Source organism: Ixodes scapularis, unplaced genomic scaffold, assembly GCF_016920785.2.
Source record: "Ixodes scapularis isolate PalLabHiFi unplaced genomic scaffold, ASM1692078v2 PGA_scaffold1__304_contigs__length_218370807, whole genome shotgun sequence".
Lineage (NCBI taxonomy): Eukaryota > Metazoa > Arthropoda > Arachnida > Ixodida > Ixodidae > Ixodes > Ixodes scapularis.
In genome coordinates this window covers 16418515-16441248 of record NW_024609846.1, presented here as the reverse complement: position 1 = coordinate 16441248, position 22734 = coordinate 16418515, and the positions used below count along the sequence as shown (strand labels likewise).

At 41.5% G+C, this 22734-nt stretch overlaps 1 protein-coding gene across 1 annotated transcript; it reads left to right on the top strand.

Annotated features, from left to right (window-relative positions):
* The first annotated feature begins 1758 nt into the window (after window positions 1-1758).
* LOC115316329 (chymotrypsinogen B) lies at window positions 1759-22486 on the top strand. Its single transcript, XM_040223538.2, has 6 exons — window positions 1759-1928; window positions 5548-5737; window positions 10752-10878; window positions 18358-18493; window positions 19489-19628; window positions 21308-22486. Exons 1-6 carry the CDS (start codon window positions 1859-1861, stop codon window positions 21509-21511), a joined length of 867 nt encoding a protein of 288 aa, XP_040079472.1. The 5' UTR covers window positions 1759-1858; the 3' UTR covers window positions 21512-22486.
* The last annotated feature ends 248 nt before the right edge of the window (window positions 22487-22734 follow it).

The window sequence follows — 22734 nt, the reverse complement described above, 5'->3', positions numbered from 1 at the left end:
AGATTCTTATAATTTTGCTGCCGCGACGAAGGCGGTGCTGCGACGTGTGCCTCGGGCATGTACACTCACCAAGGGAACTGGGACGTAGCTTGGGCGGCAGTCTTCTGATCACTTCTTCTAAAATCCGGTTCTGTTCCGTGCAGTACCATAAAATATTTGCGCTTGTGTATTGTTGCCCACTTGCGCATCGACTGCAGGACGCGTCATCGTCGCGTTCTTTTTCGTCAGTGTTCTTCAGTACCTGGTTCTCAAATTCGGCTCGGACTGCTGGGAACGCGGCCGTTACGGTTCGGAATCTCCGGAGATGCACAGTAGCTCTCCAACCGTATCCGTTCCGTAGTGGGTCAGCGTGTTCCTACAAAAGATCACGCAGGACCCCTCGTCATCGTAGTGCTCTTGGGTTATTTCTGGCGGAGTGTGGTCGCGATTTGCTCTTTGGCCTGTTGTGGGGATGTAGGGACAAGAAATGAGCTTCCGCGCAGCCTTCTGCGCTCTCTCGTTCCCCTTAATCCGGGTTTCACCCAAGTCCCAAGAAACGGTTACTCTGATTCCTCTGGATTTGAAGGTCGTCGGTCTTGCCTTGATCTTCCGGCACGTGTCTACGTCCTCCTTAGAGTCTGTATAGATATATACGTTTTTGAAACCCTCTGGGGTTAGGAACTCGGCTTCCACGCAAGTAGGATAGATCAAAGTACTGAAACACTAGATCACGTACATTTTGCCTATTTCACCTCGTACAAACATATGCTAACACAGTGAAAAGCCTTGCTCTGTTTCAGTATATCTACATACTCGAGGCCGAGGATTACGGCACCAGGTTACTTTATGTCAGTGTTAAAATCGGCTATCATATTCCTTCACGTTGTACCTATCAACGCACCATTTTTTTTCTCGTGCCAACATAGTTCATTCATTAAAGTCTTATTTTTATTGGGCTAAAGTGAATTCTTATAATTATTTTAGCTGATCTAATATTAATAACGAAATATTTAAATGCATTTTTGTACTTTTGTCTCTTCTCTGGGATATATACTATAAATATTGCGGTCCAGTGCCAGTGTCTATGGACTACCAGTGTATGTCATGGGCACATGCAGCGGCTATGTGATTTCGTTACTGACGTTTCTGCAAGATATTAGTAAATTCGCGTACTAGAAAACCATATTTCTAAATAAATAAAAAGTTAGCGCATTTCAGAAGAGGCGCAACTTAAGTATTGCTAAGATACATCAGTATGTTAGAAGTCGTTGTGTGGCAGTGATGCTGCCTTTAGGCTATTCTTTTTGTAACATGCGTGTCGCACTGGTACCGAATGAGGTAAGCATGTTAAACATTTATCGCAGAACATTATTGCCAGCTATAGAAGCAATGAAGGTCCTATGTTCTTTTATCGGAAAAGAGGTACCAATTTCAGGTTATCAGCTCATGTTTGTTAGACAATTCAGACTTGTTCAATAAGCAACGAAATGGGCTCGTGTAAAAAGACGGTTAGCTTGCAACTTGAGCTATATCTTTTAATGAATAACGTCCCAAAATGACAATTACCTTGAAGAAGTGCCACCAACAAAAAATAAACAGATCTCAGTGCATAAACATATCGGCGGGATCAATTCTTCACACACACTGCTATAAAAGCTAGAAGGGCAGATAAAACACCCGGTTTCTGTCTGATAGCGACACACCCAATGTCGCACGATAAAACGACTTATGGCGCTCTAGCGATTGCTTCATATAAAGGACACCATATCAGAACTCGCAGGGCAGTCTTATCTATAAGCGCAGGCGTGTGAGGTTCCCAAGCAAAAACATTTGCACGGTGGTTCAGAAACTGCTCACGTGCTGAGAATAGATTCAGGCTATGATTATGAAACCTCTGTCCTGCATTTTTTTCTTCGAACACCTGCTTGTAGCACTTGGACTGGAACTAGGTAAGTTCCATTCATTAATTATCCATTTATTTATTTACAGTGTTAGATTTTCGGGGCTGTTAGAGGAGTGTAGATGTACACATGAAAAAAAGACTTTCTTACGCGTCGCATAATAATAAAAAAGACAAACTGCAGTCGAAGCACGCGTGAGTATAAAAACATAGTAAATTTACAACAAAAAAGAATTAAGAAACACGTGCTATATATGGATGACGTACCAAACGTGAACTCTAAGTGTAGAGTCTCCTCTACACGACGATTGCCAACCGTGTTGCGGAGTTGCCACCCCGGAGTTGGAATGATTCCGGAATCATTCCACATTTTCGCGACCCCGGAATGGAATGGGAATGGAATGGCGGCAACGTTGAGGGGAATGGAATTAGATGCATTTTGCCCGGAATGAAATGGAAATGGAATGGGCCCGGTTCTTTGTATTTATTTATTTATTTATTTACTTTTTTGGGGGGGAGGGGTGGAGGGGGGGGGGGGGGTTACGTTCAGCTAAACAAAGCCAAGTCAGTTGCTGGGACGAAAAAAAAGGATGCGCGGGAAACTGCTAGCAATGCAAAGTACAAGCGTCGGAGCAAAGGCCAAAGGGGGGAGGCAGTGGCGGTGGCGCCTTTCACGGACGTGCAGACGACGGGCTTCACTGGTGTTACACGGGAGCTAAACAGGAAACCAAGCACCAAGGAAAAGAAACGAAGGAAGCGCGGCAAAGCAAGAAACCGCCATGCACGGCTCCTCATCATGCTTCTTGTATTGCTTTTTTTTCTTTTTTTTTTTCTTCTTTTTTTTTTTTGTGACGGCATGGCGAATGCACGCGCGGATACAGGCTGAGATCTGGGAGCGGGGGGCAACTCATAACTCGCAGAGCTGTGATAACTCGTTGACACGCACGCCACCACAGAAAGATGATCGGTTATTGTTTTCTTATAGTTCGAGGACCGTTGTTTATCAGGCAGCCAACCCTGCTGCCTTCCACGTTCATTCGCGCGCACTCCTTTGAAGTGCGAAATCTATGTGTGCTTCGGCATTAAAAAAAAAAAAAAAGCGAGATTCACTTCTCACTTTTCTCTCGCGCCTTGCTCCGACGCTTGTTTTTTTTTATACTGCATTTTTCCGTATAAGTCCGCCTTTTACTTGGTCTTTGTTGGGATGCTTGTTTTCTGTGTTATTTGTTTTACATTCAAGTGGGTTTGGGTTACAAGCAAGATAGCGGATGCCCACTCATATCTTTTTTTTTTTTTGCTTTAATCTCTGCATACCTTGTTTCACCTTGCGATGGACCGCTGCGGACGCTTCGAGTCACCCCCGGGCAATCCCGCACCGTGAGCTTAGTAAGATCAGTGCTTGTTTGAGGCATTTAGCATTTTTTGCTATTGTGTATATGCGTTTGACAATGTCAGCTTTAAGGCCTGTTCACACATACAGCGGAGCGCTAAGTTTGCGCTACGTGAGCGCTCGAAGGAGCACTCATGTGGCGTTTCCTAGCGCGTGACTTCGTTCTAATAGAGCGCGTGAATAGCGCTCTAGTAGCACCTTGTTAGCGCTTCAGTAACGCCGCGTTATCGCTTCAGTAGCCCTTCTTGTACCGCGGTGCTGCCGATTAGCGCGTGCGCCGCGGTTCCGGTTCCTGTGGTTGGGTGTGCATCAGCAGCACCATGGCGGACATGTGGGATGCTGAAATAAAAACCCGACAAATGCTTTTACATACGCAATTAGTGCATATGTGTGTGGACGACTTCACGCCTAGAAGCATACAGAAGAATTTTTTGGGTGCGCGAAATTTTTCGGCACCGAGACCGGCGGGTATCCGGCGAACCTCACTCCCAAACTGAGGGACCGAGACAGAGCTCTTTTGAAGGTTTTTAACTGCGTGTCTTTGAAACCAGGGTCACGCATATCGAATAGAAAGCGATGAGATCGTACCCAATAAAGTAGTCGCTCAGAGTCCATGGCTCTGGATCGCACTGCCCGACCCTTTACTTGGAGAGCGGCTCTTTTACTTTCTCTTCTTTCAATTCCAAAGGAAAAACAACAACAAAGGAATCGCCGTGCACGCGCTGTTCCGCAGCAGCAAGCACGGCACAAGGAGCGTGAGAGCGCTTCTGTAGCGCTAACATAGCGCTTCTGGAGTGTTAACAGATCGCTGCTGTTGCGCTAACCGAGTGCTACGTCACGCGCAAGGAAGCGCCACACGACCGCTCCTTCGAGCGCTCACGTAGCGCTAACTTAGCGCTCCGCTGTATGTGTGAACAGGCCTTTATGCTGCTCATGCAGAATGTAGCTGTCAAGTGCTAATTTTTACGGATAGGAATTAGAGGAATGAAATGGAACGGTTGAGCCATTACAGGAGTGGGAATGGGCCCAGTTGCCCCAATCCTAGGAGTTGAAATGAATTGAATTATCGAAAACACTAATTCCCGGAATGGAATTAGAATGGAATGGGGGTGCCCAATCCGCAACACTGATTGCCAATACACATAAATAAATAAATCACAATGGCAGGAATAGTTAGTTAACTTCCAATCTACGACTGACTGAATTACCTTCCAAACACGTCTCTATTGACACTCTTCACTATTTCTTGATGCAAAGAGTTTCAATCTAAAATATTCCGCCAAGGAAGCAGGAATATTTAAAGGTATCGTCGTTCCGCTCAATTGCCTTCAATTTCTACTATGGCAACACTGAAAACAGTTTTTTTTTTATTTAAGGGGGGGGGGGGGGGGAGGGGGTGTTGTATTATTATTTTGCAATGTCCTCGTTCCGAAGATATGAAATATAAGAATGGAGGCAAATTTCCAACCTCCGTTTCACACCAAGTCCAAGGGCAACCGACTCACCAGTCTGATGCAGCCAATCAAATAGCGCTAAAAGCGCACCGTCACGGCGCTCGCTGTTTTGTGCGTTCACCCACTGCCCGTTCGCGTTCACCCACTGCCCGTTCACCCGTTCGAGCACAGAAAAAGTGCTCGACCACGGCGGACTCACTTTGCGTCGTTGGTTCAACCGCTGATAGGAAACGCATCAAAGCGACGAACGGCGTGATGGTGCACTTTTGGTGCGGTTTTTGGACGTAGTGTGAAATACATTGTCGACTTTTGCAAAAATTGCCTTCTGCGCGCTGCCCTCTTTTTTGTCTGCTGGGGCGCTAAACTCGTCAAACGCAAAGTCGGGGCCGAAGTTCAAGGAGGGCACTGATTGGACTATCTTGGCGACGACTTGGCGCTTTTTTCGCCGGCGTCCAATCAGCGCGCTCCGCGAACTTTGGGCTCCAACATTGTGTTCGACGAGTTTAGGGCCCCTGGGCTGTGGAAGACCTGAGCAAGCGCTGTTGTTCTGGTTTGCGGTTTATCAGACGCTGCGCGTGCTTCCCCATCTCAGTGACTCGGCGTTTATCGCCCGGTTGATAAGCGATAAAAAAAGTCTATAGATATCAAATTGTGATGAACTCTGATCACAGTATGGAATATGGGAAAATTGTGAAATTTCCTAGCTTTGAATCGAAATCCTTTGACTACTTCGGTTTACTGTCGCACGTGTGAAGTCCCACAGATATTACGTGGGTACTTTCGCTTGTATATAAAGATATAACGAAAGTCCACGTGTTTTCTAGAACCATGTGGTCGTCCTCGGATTCAACCTGTCCTCGACGAAGAAGACCGCATATACGGTGGACGCGAAGCCGTGCCGGGCAGCTGGCCCTGGCACGCTGGGATATACACCAATGCGCTCTTTCCGTTCTTTATATGTTCGGGTGTTCTCGTATCTGAGAAGCACGTGGTAACCGCCCGACATTGTCTGTTGTGAGTACCTTTCTATCCGATTGTGCCTCTTTGGTATAGAATCCATCTTCTACATCTACGCGTTTTTGCATGCAAATATTGTTCCCTTTTGAGGCATGCCATTAATTATGCAATTAAAACTCTACTGGACGACGTACACACGCGAAACTCTAATACCTGAGAAATCCTTGGTCATGAATCGAGTATTGATTAAAGCGTGCTTTATTTATTTTGAAATCATTGAGTACGAAAGGATAACCCTACCGAAAAACTCAGTATCACTTTCCCTATCTGGATTATAAAACAGGATATCTATTTCTGGAAATGCGAAATACAAATTGCAGACAAAGGAACATTTTCTAAAAACTGGAAATCCAGGGAAACTCCAGATAGATTTCCAATTCCAAAGCCTAGACAGCGAAAGGTTATACTAAGTTTTTCGGTAGGGAAGATTGTTTTTTTAAGACATCTTCGTGCGCTCTCAAGCACCCCTTACATTTCGTACATATTTTTTATAATAAAAGGAGCACGTTGTGCTAAATTGCTGAATGCATAACCAAAAATTTCATGGCAAGAAAAAAATGTATGTTTACATAGTACGCTCTTTATGGCAACCTTACTTAGGAACACGGACGCTTCATCTAATAACCAAAAGGAAACGGTACTAAACCCTAATGAGTCTAAAAGCTCCCATAAATGCTTATTGCATGAGGTGTACCAGCCCTTTGACTCACTGTTCGGCACAAGTGCACCGACGCGTCACCCCTATTGATTTGCCCCAGTTAAACACGCGTTATGCATTAATAATGCCGAGAGTTTGGAACGAGAGTAGTGGTGGTCTCCAAGGAAGTGGTGAACCCGGCAACACGTCCAGCCGCGAACGCGTATCACTACTCATCTATGGTAATATTGGAAAATGTTTTTTTTTCTTTTTATGTATATTTGGAGCACCTTCACACATATCGAGAGAGGGCCCTGTTCTTAATACTGTTTTATCTTAGCCGAATTTGGCATGTAAATATTTTAGAATAAGTAGCATTCAGCGATCTAGGTTTGATAAAAATCTATATTTTTATATTTAGGAAACATTTTGGAATCTTTTGTTAGCCACTTGAGGGTGACGTTTTGCTATGATATTTAAATATTTTAAAATAAAACGAGTCTCCCACACCTTAATTTCGTTGTTTAATGTACTCAGTGCTTTAAAAAGACCAGATTAGTATATTTTACTAGGCTCGTTTAAGTCTGTAGTCATGTAATACGTGTGCGCGAGAGCGTGCTCTTTTTTTTTCTGACGTGCATCTGATCTAGAAAATAATAAACAAGCGATATTTTATCTAACAAAAGATTTACAAAGAGAAGGTCGAGTACTATGAATTGAAATTTTGACTCAGTTATCGTAAATATTTTTTTAGAGCTTTCCCCTGGCGCATGTGACTAATTTTTCTAAAGAACGCGGGCGTAGCCAATTAAGTCAAACAAAGGAAACATCCAAGCAAATGACGAAGCTGGGTCATTCCATGCCAAAGGAGACGGCAATTTTCGTCATATATTGGATATGCTTGAAAAAAATAATATGAATAAAGACACATTTGAAAGTAAGGATGGCTAAGTTTGAGGGCTGAATTATGTTTATTTTTGCTGACGTCATGCTCCAATGTGCCGCGAATTTTAGAAAACCTCCTGTATTTCAAAAAATTGCTGAACAAAAGCTATCCTTACAACATAATTTTACGTTTGCATGCAATCAAGCATAAATATATTCTATCTTACCTTGAAAGCAAAACACCTTACGCCGCCATTTTGGGTCCAGGAAGGCACTCCAAACCGAAGCAAATTTTTAAGATTTCTTGATTTTTTTTAGACAACTTGAAATTAAAATTTGACTAAGAAATTTTTCTACTTATTTTTATAAACATTATACTCAACTAGGTTGCATTACAACAGTAAAAAATTATTCGGACAGTTTTTAATTAAATGGTGAATATGACACTTTCTTCAAAAACTTCCCTATAGAGGGTAAAACAGAGCCATGTGGGCAACGGTGCTCGCATTTTCTGAAATAGCCAAAAGTTTAACCGACCCCATCTGTTCAACATATCAAAAAATTGGAAAAGTACTTTTTGATATTTTGGAGAAATTATTTTTTAAATATGAGGCAGAACAACATCGCCTCCAGGTGTTTACCTCGTCGGCAACGCACGCCGTCGTCTGGTACGGTCGAGCGAAACACTGCACGGGGAACTTAATTTCGTTAACTATATTTGTATAGCTAACGCTAAGAATCTTGGCATTATGACATGTCTATTTATAGTGACTAGAAAGGGGTTATTTTTTTTTGGTCTAAACAATATGTTTGGGTGCGCTTGCAAGTTGAATAGCGACAACTCGAATACTGTTTGGGATACTTCTTATCAAAGCCGAAACAAAGCACATTTGTAGTTCATCGACATTTCTTTTTTTCTGATGTACATGAATGTAATATATAGTCCAGAAATACTATGTACAGATGTCACTCAGATAAGATATCAATATACTAGAAAGGGCAGGCGAATACTCAAATTTAGGGGTTTTCGATAGGAGCACAACACATAACTTTTTTTCATATAGGGGAGACATATATTTTACAAGTGGTAAACACGCAACATGCTTTTGTTGTGTTATAACCTTCGAATGGCCGTTGGCCTGAATATCCACTCTTAGTTTTCTGCTTCTTTTAATGTTTCCCTCTCTGTATTTCAGTTGCACTATGTATTTGCACCTCAATACTTTTTCGTTGAAAAGGAGGAAAATCACCGTTATCGCTCGGCATCGTTGACGAACTCCAGCGTTCACTATTTCATTTTTTACAAGTAAACGCAGTATGACCAAAAAGGGAAGACGCGCCGTCTGCTAACCAATTTGATGAACCGTCTGCGTTCGCAAACTCGGTTAGTAGACGACGGCTTTGTCTCCAGTCACCTAAACACATGTAAAGTGGAATTAAAGCCTTCAAATTAGCGTGCCAAAAGAATATTATTACGTGGTGGCTAAAATAACACCCACGTCCATCGTAAAGGAAGTTTTCCATGCGAATTTAAGAAATCGCGGCAGACGGTTCACAGCCGTGACGTTCCAGACGTGCGCAGTGTTCTAGCCTATGACATGAACTGAAAGCTAATGAAACACTGATATTCTAAATGTGATATAGTATTTCTTGACTATATTTTATATTTATCTACATAAGAAACAAAAACGTCGGTGAGCTGCAAATGTGCTTTGTTCCGGCTTTGATAAAAAGTATCCCAAACAATATTTCGAGTTGTCGCTATTCTACTTGCAAGCGCACCCGGACATATAGTTTAGAGAAAAAAAAATATGCACTCTCTAGTCACTATAAATAGACATGTCATAATGTCAAGATCCTCAGCTTTAGCTATACAAATATAATTAACGAAAGTAAGTAAACCGTGCAGTGTTTCACTCGACCGTAGCAGACGACGGCGTGCGTTCCCGACGAGGTGGACGCCTGGAGGTGATGCCGTTCTGTCTCATATTTAAAAACTAACTACTCCAAAATAACACAAAGTACTTTTCCAATTTTTTGATATGTTGAACAGATGGGGTCGGTTAAACTTTTGGCTATTTCAGAAAATGCGAGCACCGTTGCCCACATGGCTTTTTTTTACCCTCTGTAGGGCAGTTTTTGAAGAAAGTGTCATATTCACCATTTAATTAAAAACTGTCCGAATAATTTTTTACTGTTGTAATGAAACCTAGTCGAGTATAAGGTTTATAAAAATAAGTAGAAAAAGTTTCTTAGTCAAATGTTAATTTCAAGTTGACTAAAAAAAATCAAGAAATCTTAAAAGTTTACTCAGGTTTGGATGCCTGTCTGGACCCAAAATGGCGCCGTAAGGTGTTTTTCTTTCAAGATAAGATAGAATATATTTATGCTTGATTGCATGCAAACGTAAAATTATGTGGGGAGAATAGCTTTTTTTCATTAATTTTTTTAAATACAGGAGGTTTTCTCAAATTCCCGGCACTTCGGAGCATGACGTCAGCAAAAATAAACATAATTCAGCCCTCAAACTTAGTCATCCTTACTTTCAAATGTGTCTTTATTCATATTATTTTTTTCATGCATATCGAAAATATTACGAAAATTGCCGTCTCCTTTGGCATGGAATGACCCAGCTCCGAATACGATAAGAAAAAATCTTAGCCCTCTACGCAACTACAAACATGACGTTTCACTTGAGCCTTGTACTTGCACACATTGCATATTTTCAGATTTAATTGTATTCTTAGCTTCGTCATTTGCTGGCATCTTTATTATGTTCGGCCTGACTGGTCGTCTTCGAGTTCTCTAGGAACGTGAACTCAGAAACTACCTTAGAGGTATACAAGCCCCTACACCACATATCCTTGCCTTTGATTGTTTCGAACTTGTTATCCGAATAGATGGAAGTACAAATTTCCTCACCAGAGGTATTTTGAAGGCACCTACCACCGCGTTAAACATTTCCTGGCATTTGGTAAGTGCTCCAGACACGCAAGCCCTCCTCGTCATACCGTTTGTGTATAAATGTGACGCCGTCTGTATAGAGGGCAAAACATCTGAGTTTTTGTCACATTCTTTTTTAAATTAATATTCTGTTTTCGTAATTCTACTACATACCATAGAAGCCGTTAGCTTTAAGGATTTTATGCTTTGTGACGTGGAATGGCAGCCGTAAGACGTATGCGGAGAGCAAGTTCGTCTGCTTTTTGCATAGGGGTTGCGATAATGCCAGAACGCCGAGCTCTTATTGGCTGATTGAAAGAAATAGTGGGTAGATCTCAAGGCTTTTAGCATTCAGGTATGCCTAAGATATTTCCAATCAGAGCCAATCAGAACTCGGCATTGTTCTGACGTCACCGCAACCCCTGCAAAAGAAGAAACGACTCGCTGTCCGCATGACCTTTATGAATCTCTGTTAGGTCTGAGTGAGACCTTTTGCAGTTTCGACTTTGATTCACGCGTGAGCGTTGCTGCTTCTCTATTGTGCAGAAATAAAAGCCCAGCCACGATCCGTGTCCACCTTGGTGCTCACATGAGGGACACGGAAGACGCTGGAGAGGAGTCTTACCTCGTGGAGGAAATATGCGCCCATCCGCTATACCAGCCGCCCAACACGGTACTTATTTCGGAAAGTTCGAACACCTTTAAGTTCTTGTCAGATAGGGGACGCAATTTACCCTTTCAAATATAAATTCCCAGCGTAGGTGTGTCGACCAAAAATGCATGTGTCTTGGAAAGTGATTTTTTTAATAAACACGTTATGAGTAGTGATGCAAAATTATCGATAAATTGACTATCAATACAATTGATAGTTTTTCCAAGACTATCGATATAGTGTCTCAGAACTATCGATAGTACTATCGATAGTTTTTCGATAGTCAACTATCGATAACCATGTTGAATAACCTGATACTGGGGCAGAAGTCAACAAATAAGTTGAAGGAACAGAAAAGGACCGGATGACGTCTCAAACTCAGCTACCAGGTTTATTTAGTCCATCTCCTTTTATAGCCCACAATCAGCCACCACCAACACAAAGGGGCGACCTTTAACCAGTTCCAACGCCAAACCCTTCAATCAGTAGACACGGTCTTTGGCTCGGATTTTAAACTCAGTAGATTGACGCCATCTCAAAAAGGTGCGAATAACTGCGAAAAGAACCATCGAGAAAAATCCGTAAATTCCGAGAGTGGTGTTGTGTATGAGATACCACTGGAATTCGGGTTTAAATATTTAGGACAGACATCACGATGTATCAACGACAAATTAAATGAACGAAAAAGCAAAAAAAAAACGTGAACAACAATGCACCGAACTCAGAAATCGCAAAACATGTACACGAATGTAATGACTGCACTGCGATTTGGTCGGGGACAGAAATCATCCACAAGGAGAGGAATGATGCAAAAAGACTATTAGGGAAGACTGTGCGGATAAAATCTCTAGGCAATTGCATAAATCAGGCTTTGTTACAGTTCGGTAAAAATTCCAAAAGTTTTTTTTTTAAGTATAATTTTTTTTCTTTTTCTTTATGTGTGTACCTTTGCCCCGTTTTAGATTAAGCGTGTGTCATCCCTTCATCGCTGGCAAAAAAGTTTTTTTTTGTGTGTGCGTAAAGAAAACATTGTTTGTGTTTCTGTAATGAAATAGGTACTGATTCTTTTGTTAAATTTTGGGTGAGATTGTAGAGTTATCTTTGTGAATCGGCTTGAAGGCCGTCCATAGTACTACTTTGTGTATTAGAGGCTTTGGCGTTTGGACTGTTTAGAAGTTGCCCCTTTGTGTAGGTAGTGGCCGATTGGAGGGTTTGGCGTTTGAACTGGTTTATTTATTTCATTTATTTCAAATACCTTCAAGGTAAGTACATTGAAGAGGGGAGACAGCTGTAAAATATTAACTATAAAGTGCACATATTAGTAATAGCATTTTTAAACAAAACAATATCAGTAATGTTAGCAATCGAGGCGGGAAGGTGGTTCAAGTCTGTAGATGTTTGTAACATAAAAGAATATTGAAATGATGAAGTTTTAAAATTTGGAATACCAACCTTATGGCTATTATCAATGCGAGCAGATATGTAGAATGGTCGAGTAATTAGTTTATGACGAAGGGTAACAATATGATGAAATTTTTATGAAAAAGACCCAAACGAGAGATTTTTAGGCGGTGAGTTAGTAACGGCAGACCTAAAGTATGTTTTATGGTAGTAACGCTGCCAGTGCGATGATAGTTTGTCAATATAAAACGAGCTGAGCGGTTTTGAATGGATTGAACATGAGTAATTAGTGACGAGTGAGCGGGGTTCCACACAGTAGCAGCATCCCTACTGAAAATTTTCATTTGTATGAGAAATTTCTTGTGTCCAATAAACACATATGAATCATACAAGATATATAAGAACATATAAGAACCGTATAAGAACCATATAAGAACTATATAAGAACTATATAAGAACTATATAAGATATATGAGAACACACAAGCACCATATGAGAAACTAGTGGGAACTTTCTTATAAGTTTCTTATGGGGTTCTTATATATCTTATATAATTCTTATATAGTTCTCATATAATTCGTATATGGTTCTTATATGTTCTTTTATGTTCTTATATATCTTGTATGATTCATATGTGTTTATTGGACACAAGAAATTTCTCATACAAATGATTTTTTTTACTAGGGATATTGCAATTTTTGAGGGATTAGTGTTTTGTACATGGTTAGTTCTAATGAAGACGGAGCGAGGAAAAATATTTTTCTTAAGTGTCCTAACATACGGTTAGCACTGTTAATTACATATTCAATATGAATCTTTCAAGAAAGGTTACAAGTTATATGAACACTAAGATATGTGTAAACAGACACTGAAGCGAGGGGATTACTGTTTTGATGATAAGTATAACTCACCGATTGAGCACCTGACACTCTCATCGATTTGCCTTTGTTAGTGTTCAATTCCATTAGCCACTGGTTACACCACAGTGATATACGATTAAGGTCAGATTGTAGAATAGAGTCAGATATATCAGTTATTTTCCGGTAGATTACGCAATCGTGAGCAAAGAGGCAAATAGAAGACGACAAGTTCTGCACCAAATCATTATTGTAAATAAGAAAGAGGAGCGGACCAAGCACTGATCCCTGTGGGACGCCCAAGGTTACTTGAACAGTACACGAATTTGTATTAATAACTGCAACGAATTCTGGGCGGTTAGTTAAAAAGGCATGAATTCAGTTTAATATACAGGAGTCAATGTTAAGTGATTGTAGTTTATGAAGAAGGAGTTTGTGGGAAACTTTGTTGAAGGCTTTTGAGAAATCTAAAAAAACACAATCGGTTTTATTATGATTATCAGGAGAATTATGGAGATCATGCGTAGAGGATAGTAGTTACGTCTCACATAAAAATTGTTTTGAAAGCCATCTTGTGAACTTGTGAAGAAGTCATTAGTTTTAAGATAATTTATCAGCTGTGAGTAAATGACGTGTTGAAATATTTTACATGGCACACATGTTAAAGAAATTGGTCGATAATTGGATGGGTTTTGTCTTTCGCCAGATTTATGTAAACGTTTATTTAACCTTCCCAACCACCCAATCGCTCGGGACTACGCCATGGTTAAGAGACTGCATATAAAGTTTTGAAAGAAATATTGAACAATAAATATTACAATTTGTAAGAACTTGCTGTTAATCCCATCTATTCCGGCGCAGGACGAAAGCTTCATATTAGTAATAATGCCAGCAATACCTATCGCGTCAACTGCCACTGGGTCCATAGGCAAAAAATAAAAAAAATGACAATACCGGTACTTGGTTAACATCAGAGGTTGTAAATGACAAACTAAAAACATCATTTAATGCACTTGCACTTTCAGTTACTAGTATATCTATACCGTCAGATGATTGAAGAACAATGTGGACTGACACTTGAAATTAACTACATTCCAAAATTGTTTAGGATTAGTTGATAATATGATATTTAGTGTATGATTAAAAAATGTGATTAAGCTTCCGTAAGAGCTGATGTATATTCTTGATCTGCAGTTTTGTACGCAGCCCACCATGCATCAGCGGATGATCGTTTGGCAGCGCGAAACAGTCTTTTTTTTTACTATTTCGTAGGCGCCTGAGATTAGAGTTAAACCAAGGCGAGTTAGTGTTGCAACGAATCTTCCTTGATGGTATGTCTTTTCAATTAATATTACAACATTTTTAAACAGCATCGAATTAGACTCAACGGAGCGCTCTGAAAACTCAGGTAAGTAATCACTAAGAAACTCAGACAGGTACAAGTTAATTGACGTAAAATCAGCTCTGCTGTAGTCACGAATTAATTTTATTTAGATTTTAGGCGCAACAAATGAAATATTTAAGGAAAAGTGAAGAACTGAATGGTCACTGAGACGTGGCAAGTGTGTTAGTGATGATATGACGCTTGGATGCGTTGTTGCTACGAGATCGAGTATGTTTGATGAACGGTTTGTAACCCTAGTGGGCTCTGAGACAAGTTGAGAAAGGTTAAATCAGAACAGAGTTTAATAAACTCGTTAGCTTCAGTTGAGAACGGGTTCAAACCGGACATACATTAGACCAGATAATGTTGGGGTAATTGAAATCCTCCATTAATATGATTGGCTTTCCTGGATATTGGAGGGTGATTTAGTTAATTCAATTATATAACAAATTCCTAAATTAACAACTGCTAGTGGGTGGTCGATAATATACGCCCATTATCGTTTGTTTATGTTTAAAGGAAACGCAAACCCCAAAAAGCTCTAGTTCACAAGCTACAATGACAGGGTAAGAAACTAATGAGTCAGCAACCGGGAACAAACCACCACCGCCACTTGTCTCATGCCTATCGCAGCGAAATTTATTGAAACGTTTTTTTACAATAAAACAGCTCGCTACCAGACAACTGCTAGAAAGCCATATCTCTGTGAGAGCAATGACGTCGGCGTCGCATGAGTCGGCAACTGAGCACAATTCATCTCGTTTACGGATTAGACTGTGAATGTTAGTAAATAAAACGGGAACGCTTAAAAAAGGGCCAAACCACTTTTCTGCCTGATGCTGATTGTTAAGGTTACATAGAAGTAGACGCTGTTTGCAAACCGGATAGTGGTGTCATAGAAGAAACCTCGCGACGAGGTATGACTACTTCAAAAATACAGTCTCCGATTTCATTGTGCGCATAACACTGGTTATTAACACAACGTTTCTTTTAACTTAGCTTAAACTGGTTTTCCTGGCTCTGTCCATACTCCAGTAGTTTGCACCGAGCTAAACGAGTTGAAAAGCTAAAATCTTCTGAAACAGAAATAGGGCTGGTTTTTAATTTTAACTTGGTTTGCAGGACACTTTCTCTAGTTTTAAAAGATTGAAATTTCACTGAAATAGGATGACGCCTTCCCATTAGAAAAGGCCCCAAGCGATGAGCACGCATGATTTGTTCACGCGATATAATACAGGAAGCTAAATCTGAAAGTAAACAAACCACCTCCGCTTCCGCCTGGGCCCAGGATTCCCCAAGGCAATCGTCTACACCATGAAATACAAGATTATCCCGGCGTGACTGGTCTAGATCTCGTCTAATCTACTGCGCAAAGCATGATTTTCGTTTTGAATGCGCTGAACAGATTGGCTGGCACCAGCCAACTGGCGGTGTAATACATCGATTGAAGGTGACTTCAATTCAGTCGCAGAAACCTTTCGACTGATATTTTTCACCGTGACTTGTGGCTGTTGTGGGTTTGTTGTAGTTCGTTAATAAAGCTCAGTATTCTACTTTGCCCTTCCTCAACCCTCTGAGTTCGCGCATTTGTATCCTGCAACACCCGCATCATTTCATCAAGCTGCTTAGATAGTTCAATATTAGTTGGTCCGGGGTTAGTCTCTACATCCCCTCCAAGCAGCAGCAACAACACCCTGAACGAATTCGCCAAAGCTTCTGGGCATGGAAGCACTATTAGACAGACGTCACTAGAATTAAAACAATAAGAACCGTCATGGCTACTAACCTGCAGGGTTAGAAGAAAAAAGTTGACGATGCGCATCGTGTGCGTGCTTCCATGCGCTCTGACGATCCACGGTGACGAGGCCGGCCTCCTGGGCCAATCGATGATGCGGGTGTCGATGTGGCTGTTCCGGAATGACCGAGGTGAAGCTGGTTGATAACGGAAAAGTTAATTGCCTCGGTTGCCTGGCGCTTGTCTTCGTTTGTGGTACAGGAAACGTCGATGAAAGGAGAGATGCCATCCAGGTCGGTAGGATCCTTTATTCCAGACAGGTTCGCTTCCATGAAGCCAGGCCGGAGACCCAAGGCCGTCCCGCTCAAAAACTACAGGGTTAGAAGAAAAGAAAGTAAAAGCCGTTTACAACTCCGTGTAACGCCGAATTGGGCGCAGCTCTTGAGGAGAATGATGGAAGGGTACTGAGGGGAGGATAAGCGCCTCCTCCCTCCTCCTCACCTCCTTATCCTCCTCTTCCTCTCATTCTTGAATCTCCTCCGGGGGGGGGGGGGGGGGGGCGGTCACGTGACCTCGGGGGTGGGGGTCACGTGACCTCGGTGGAGGGGGGCACGTGACCTCGGGGAGGGGGGGGGGGGTGACGTGACCTCGGGGGGAGGGGGTCACATGACCCCGGGGGGCTCGGGTGGTGCATTATAGGACATTTCCCATAATGCACCGCGCGGTTACGCCGACGCCGCTCAAGCCGGAAACGGGCGCCTAAGAGCTGCGCTCTAAAAGTTGACAATGTGTGTAGTGTGCGTGCTTCCACGCCCTCTCTAGAGGTTGCCCCTTTGTGTTGGTGGTGGTTGATGGTGGGCTATATAAGGAGGCGGACTAAATAAACCTGGTAGCTGAGTTTGAGACGTCGTCTTGTCCTTTTCTGTACCTTCGACTTATTTGTTCACATCTGCCCCAGTCTCAGGTTATTGAACATGGTTAACATTCACCACCTCGCCCGCACCCTTACTATATTATCTCTGACTATCGATAGTTTTTTTAGTATCAATAGTTAGATTTCTGACGACTATCGATACTATTGATAGTGCTATTGTTAGTTTTGCACCACTATAATCCGTCACAATTCAAGAAGGTAAGGGGAGGGTAAGACGGGCCGGGGAGGAGGAAGCCGACGGAACACTAAAGAGAAGAGGTTTTCCCATCTCTTCAGCGTTTTTTCTGCTTCCTCTCCCCCATCCCGTCTTACCGTCGCCCTACCTTCTTCAGTTGCAACGAACTATAGAGCGAACACAGTTGCCGCACCGCCACTCGCCTCCCTTTCTCCACTTCTCGCCCAAACTCCCGTCTTCGCCATCCCTAAAAGCTGAACCAATGATGGCATGGTAACTAACTGCCTGGGCTAGCTGGTGTCCCATTTGAAAAAAATAAAGCGATAGAAAGAGAAGAGGGAGCGACGCAAGCTACTAGTGTTGCAAAACTATCGATAGCAAATCGTCGACAGTACCATCGATAGGTTTACGATAGTCGACTATCGATAATTTTCCGATAGTTTTTCGATAGTCGACTATCGATAGTGCTATCGACAGTCAGATTTCTGACGACTATCAATACTATCGATAGTACTATCGATAGTATTGCATTCCTAGTTATGAGCTAAAATACAGACTGTGATTAGAAACGTATGACTCACCATAGATGTTTTGAGTTTTTAACAACTCTAAAAAGTCCGATGCGTTTACTTCTCCGCAAAGCACTTGAGAGAACCAATCGCTAGATTCCGGTCAACCGCTTCCTCGAGACATATGTTTAGCATAATACAATATCCCCTGTAATAGTCATCATGGCGTTTCAAGTGCTTATGTTAGGCTCAACGTCAAAAAGAAGAGTGTGTATTTAGGGCTAAAATTTTTCAAACTTGCAAGCCTTTTCATATATTATTATTAGTACGTTTATTTTCTATCACAGCGGTAAGGGAACTTGGAGAAAAAAAAAAGTTGAAGAAACAATATGACAAGCTACCTCCTCCCCAGAACTCAATGTTAAAATTTACGTTCAAGAAGCGTCCTAGGTCTAATTGCATATCTTTGGAACTCTGTGTCACCGGTAGTCGCTCTTACTTTCAGAATGACATCGCAGTGCTCACTCTGCGAGAAAAAGTCAAATTCACCGAAACTATATTGACAGTGTGTCTGCCTCAAAACATGGTGGAGATTGTTGTGAATTCTGAAACCTATGTTACTGGCTGGGGACGATTTCAGAGTAAGTACCGTAAAGTACGAACTTCCGTGTTGACGTCAGGTTTAATGTAAAATTAACATAAAAAGAGAAACATTTTTTTTTTCATTTTTTTCATAAAGGTTTAGGTGGATTTAAATATCGTTTAATGTTTTTTAATAATTTAATTGTCTACGAAAAACTTTTTTTTGTGTAGTATTTACGTTATTAGACTAACGTTTGGTGGAGGTCATGGGCAGTTCTAAGCACAGCCCACAGTTCAGTGGCCCCCTTCCATTACTACTGGATTAGCTTGGCTTCTCGGACGAACATGCCAGCAAGCCTGGTGTCTCCCCTTCGCGAAATCCGGTGCGCCCTTCAAGCACAGGCGCAGCAGCGTGTGGCATTGTGTGCTATTCCACCGCCGTCTATTGCCCCCTTTCTCATATTTAGATTTTTGCTAACAAAATTGCTTTACTCTAATTTATGAAATACCTCTTTACAAAAATAATGGCATCGAATTTATCTGTTTCTTTTCTAGCCAAAGCATTTTGGTGCACTACATTTTATTGCACACACATGGTAACTGTAGCAGAACATGCCAGGAATTAAATACAAGTGTGACGAAGAACGATAAGATAATTTACCCCGAAAGTTTGATCACACATTTTTTTTAGATATATTATATTCTTGTTCTTCGGTTGTGTTTATTTTCAGCAAGTTTATTCGTGCCTAGCCTCTATTAATGGCTGTTGTGCATTATTGATTTTCACATATGTGCTTCTGTGTTATGTGGGCGTTTAACAAAATAACCAAAATAATCCAGACTCTTTTCTTTTTCTTCCAGCCAGTAAGGTTTCACTTTCACGCAACTTTTAAACGCTTCTGAGATAAAGCGGGATAACATTAACATCCAAACATCTTTAATGTGGAAGTTTTTCATGATCCTTAAAGAAAGCTTGTTGGGAACTCACAAATATACAACATTTAAGGTAACTATTTTATGTGTTTGTTGATTTTGATGCATTATAATAATGCAGATCAAGGACGAGAGCTGTCCCCGTATTTGAAACAATTCCGCACGAAAATCGTATCAAACAAAACGTGCAACCAAGTTTACAAAGGCCAGATTCCTGAAAGTGTTACTTGCTCTGGTCACGACTTTGGATCATCTTGCAAAGTAAGCTATCCTTCCTGCAACTTACAGATATTGCAGTTATTAGAAAGACACTACCCGGCGTATATCAGTGACAGAGTAGTCATGAACGTCAAAATCTTTCTTCGAAGGTAGTAATTAATCAAAAACCGTTAAGCAGAATGTACTTTCAATTTAACTTAATTTGTTTTTCATAAAACACTTTTTCAAAGAATTGCTTTGTAAATTTGACGGCGTAAGATAATACTCAATTAATAGGCGAAAGATTTTATTTCAGAAGACTTCAATATTTTTAGTACGAATATTAGTGTACATATTATAAAATTAGAAATATACAGTATATTTTGATGAGCTTATAGTAAGGTTAAGTACTAAAATGCGTTTAAAAGAAAAGCACTGAATAAACAGAAACCATGAGGTAGAAAGATTAACCGCACTAACAACGGAAATATTATTGATAGCAGGATATTATTAGTACTGACTATCTGGGTGCTCGTTCAAGAGGAAAAACGCTGTATGCCAGCTATTGCGACGGCGCGAAGATACACTTGCTTTATGAAGCAAAATGCCTCGTAAGTATATCGGGTTGTTTGCTCTGTGGAACTCCCGAAACTTGCTGTTCTTTCCAATTCCAGGTCGCCTGGGCACCTATCTCAGCGCACTACTAGATTGCCCGACGACGACTGTATTGTAGACTACGCATGTTCTCCTGCGCTCTCGTTTAAACGGTGAGGACCATAAACGAGAGGGCATGAGAACATGTCTGGTCAACAAAATAGCCACCGTAGTGCACACTGGTAGTGCATTCCGATGAGTTCACCCATGCGACCCGGAATTAGAGATAACAACCTTTCTCGGGACTTGCGCAGATAGAACAGGTCGAGAAATTTACGAGGTATTTTGCATCAAACAGCAAGAGGAGAGCACAAGTATGAGTACGCCGTCACTTCCCCTGACAGAAAGGGAACATCCAGATAGGCGGCACTAATGGCATATTATTTTTAATAAACCTTCAGTTGTGAGTTCATTTTGGCTCTATTTATCGGTCCATGTTTATTCTGCATTGTTATACCTACCCATCTACACTAGCCCATCTTTTTATCCTAATTAAGAAGGGTTAAAGGGTGCCCCCCAGAGGTATAGACGTCGTTTTATAAAAGATTGTTTCTCCTACAGACAAAACGATGTACAGTAAAACATACCAACAAACAGCCTTATTAAGATTTAATATAGCCTCTTAGAAAGGAGAGATTCCTAAACATAAATTTCCAAGTCCACTTCATACCGCATGAATCATAATAATAATTTTTTGTATATATTTTTAAGTGTGTTTAGTTCTTTACTATATCGATTTTAGAACTTAATTTTTTTTTAGTTTCTGATCTTCCCGTTTCGTGATTACTTAGAATTCAAAACTTTAATGAAAGCAAAGTACGCTGGCTTAGGCTATCAAAACTCGAACTGAGGAACTTTCAAATCTCAATACTGCTGATTTTTAGCTCGGTAGCTCAATGGCCCCACGAAATGAACCGACTAATGACTGCATCAGAATTCCTATTTCTCGTTCATATTAAGCATAGGATCTGCAAATTTATTTGGCGGTTTTTTTTTCAGATGAGGGCTATGTCTACTTTCATTTTGAATGAAGCGTAAGTGAAACAAATAATTGCACTTTCCATAAGCGTAATTCTATTTTTCTTCAGGGTGACAGTGGCGGTCCAATGGTGCAGCTGTCTGGGAGCATCTGGCTTCTACAAGGCATCGTGTCCGGAGGACCATCATCATGTGGTCTCGACGACGATCCTTTACTTTTCACGAAGGTTTCTTATTTTGTGGACAACTTTATTTCATTATACACCAGAGCCAAGACTCTACAAGAAAAGAATCGTGTATGCGCGCTATCTTAGTAAAATCGTACTTAAGATATATAAAAGAATACGTAAACGAAAGGCTGTTTATGCGGTGAAAATTCCCCGAAGTTTACCTCTCTTTGTCTTGCGGATTCTTGGGAAATTTCTCATCAGGCGCAGAATTACGGTACCTGGAACCCGTCTTCCATAGGTCTGTTTAGTGTCCTATTCGATCCAAGCATCCGTCGGATGCTGCAATCTTGTCGCTCTAGTCCTAGAGGTTCCGGCAGAACTCACGATCGAACACGAGTGTTCCTGTCTTCGCGGCGTGTCCACCCCTGGCTGACGAAGCTTTCGTGGAGAGTAAAGCTGCAGAGTGACTTGCAGAGGAACAGGCGTCTGGCACATCCACCTGCGCTGCTGTTAATGCATCAAGACAAAAACAGCATGACGGTTTATGATGTCATGAATCGGCAATCGAGGGAGCAGATTTGAGGATGCTGTAGGCACTTTAAGCACCATAGTAGACGTAATTCCATCCTATGAAGTGAGTTTCATTTTCTGAGCAGCTTCGAGGCGCGTATCACAAGGTTGCGGATATTTTCTTCGAGATGCAAGTTCTGCAGCCACTGCCAGTCTGAGAACGGCAGGAAGTGTCTTCCGGAGGACCGGCCTGCAGCACGCGCTTGCTTGTTACTGCCGTGCTGTGGATTTTTCCTGAACGCTCCAGGTCTACTAGACGCTGTGGCGTTATCGAAGGTAGGAAGCTGGCGCTGAAGGCGAGACACCCGATGGACTTCCCGTCCATTCTTATCCTAATAGTGGTCCCTTAATCAAAAGTTTGCATTAACGGGTAGAATACGACTTCGCAGCAATACATTTTGCGTCCAAATATTTATTACACTCTCTAACGGAACGCTGTAAAACCACAAAGAAAACGTTGTGAAACCAGGGTTATCCCTGTAATAATATCCGCTATATGTTAAAAATTATGGAAAATAAATAAATTTTATATTAAATATTTAAAGAAAAGATAGTCCTGTTTTTATTCACTCCGGGTGAGTTCAAAGATTCAGGGCATGCGGTGTCGTCTGTATCTTGACAACCGTGAGGTTTTAGCCGGGCGAAGTGATGAAGGTAGGTGGACCAGAGTGGTGGGACGTAGGGGTGCAGCCTCCAGGAAGCAGTCTTCTGGGAGCGTAATTGATGCGGCTTTCTTGTAACTTGCGCCAAGCAGCCCAGTCATGGATTCGCGCGTGTCCCAAACGCTCAATCTTGGC

Excerpts from the sequence above, each read along its gene's own strand:
- LOC115316329 (XM_040223538.2), top strand. The coding sequence starts at position 1,859 with ATGATTATGAAACCTCTGTCCTGCATTTTTTTCTTCGAACACCTGCTT. Across the intron at positions 1,929-5,547 it reads AGCACTTGGACTGGAACTAG|AACCATGTGGTCGTCCTCGG; the intron begins GTAAGTTCCATT and ends CGTGTTTTCTAG. Across the intron at positions 5,738-10,751 it reads ACCGCCCGACATTGTCTGTT|AAATAAAAGCCCAGCCACGA; the intron begins GTGAGTACCTTT and ends TCTATTGTGCAG.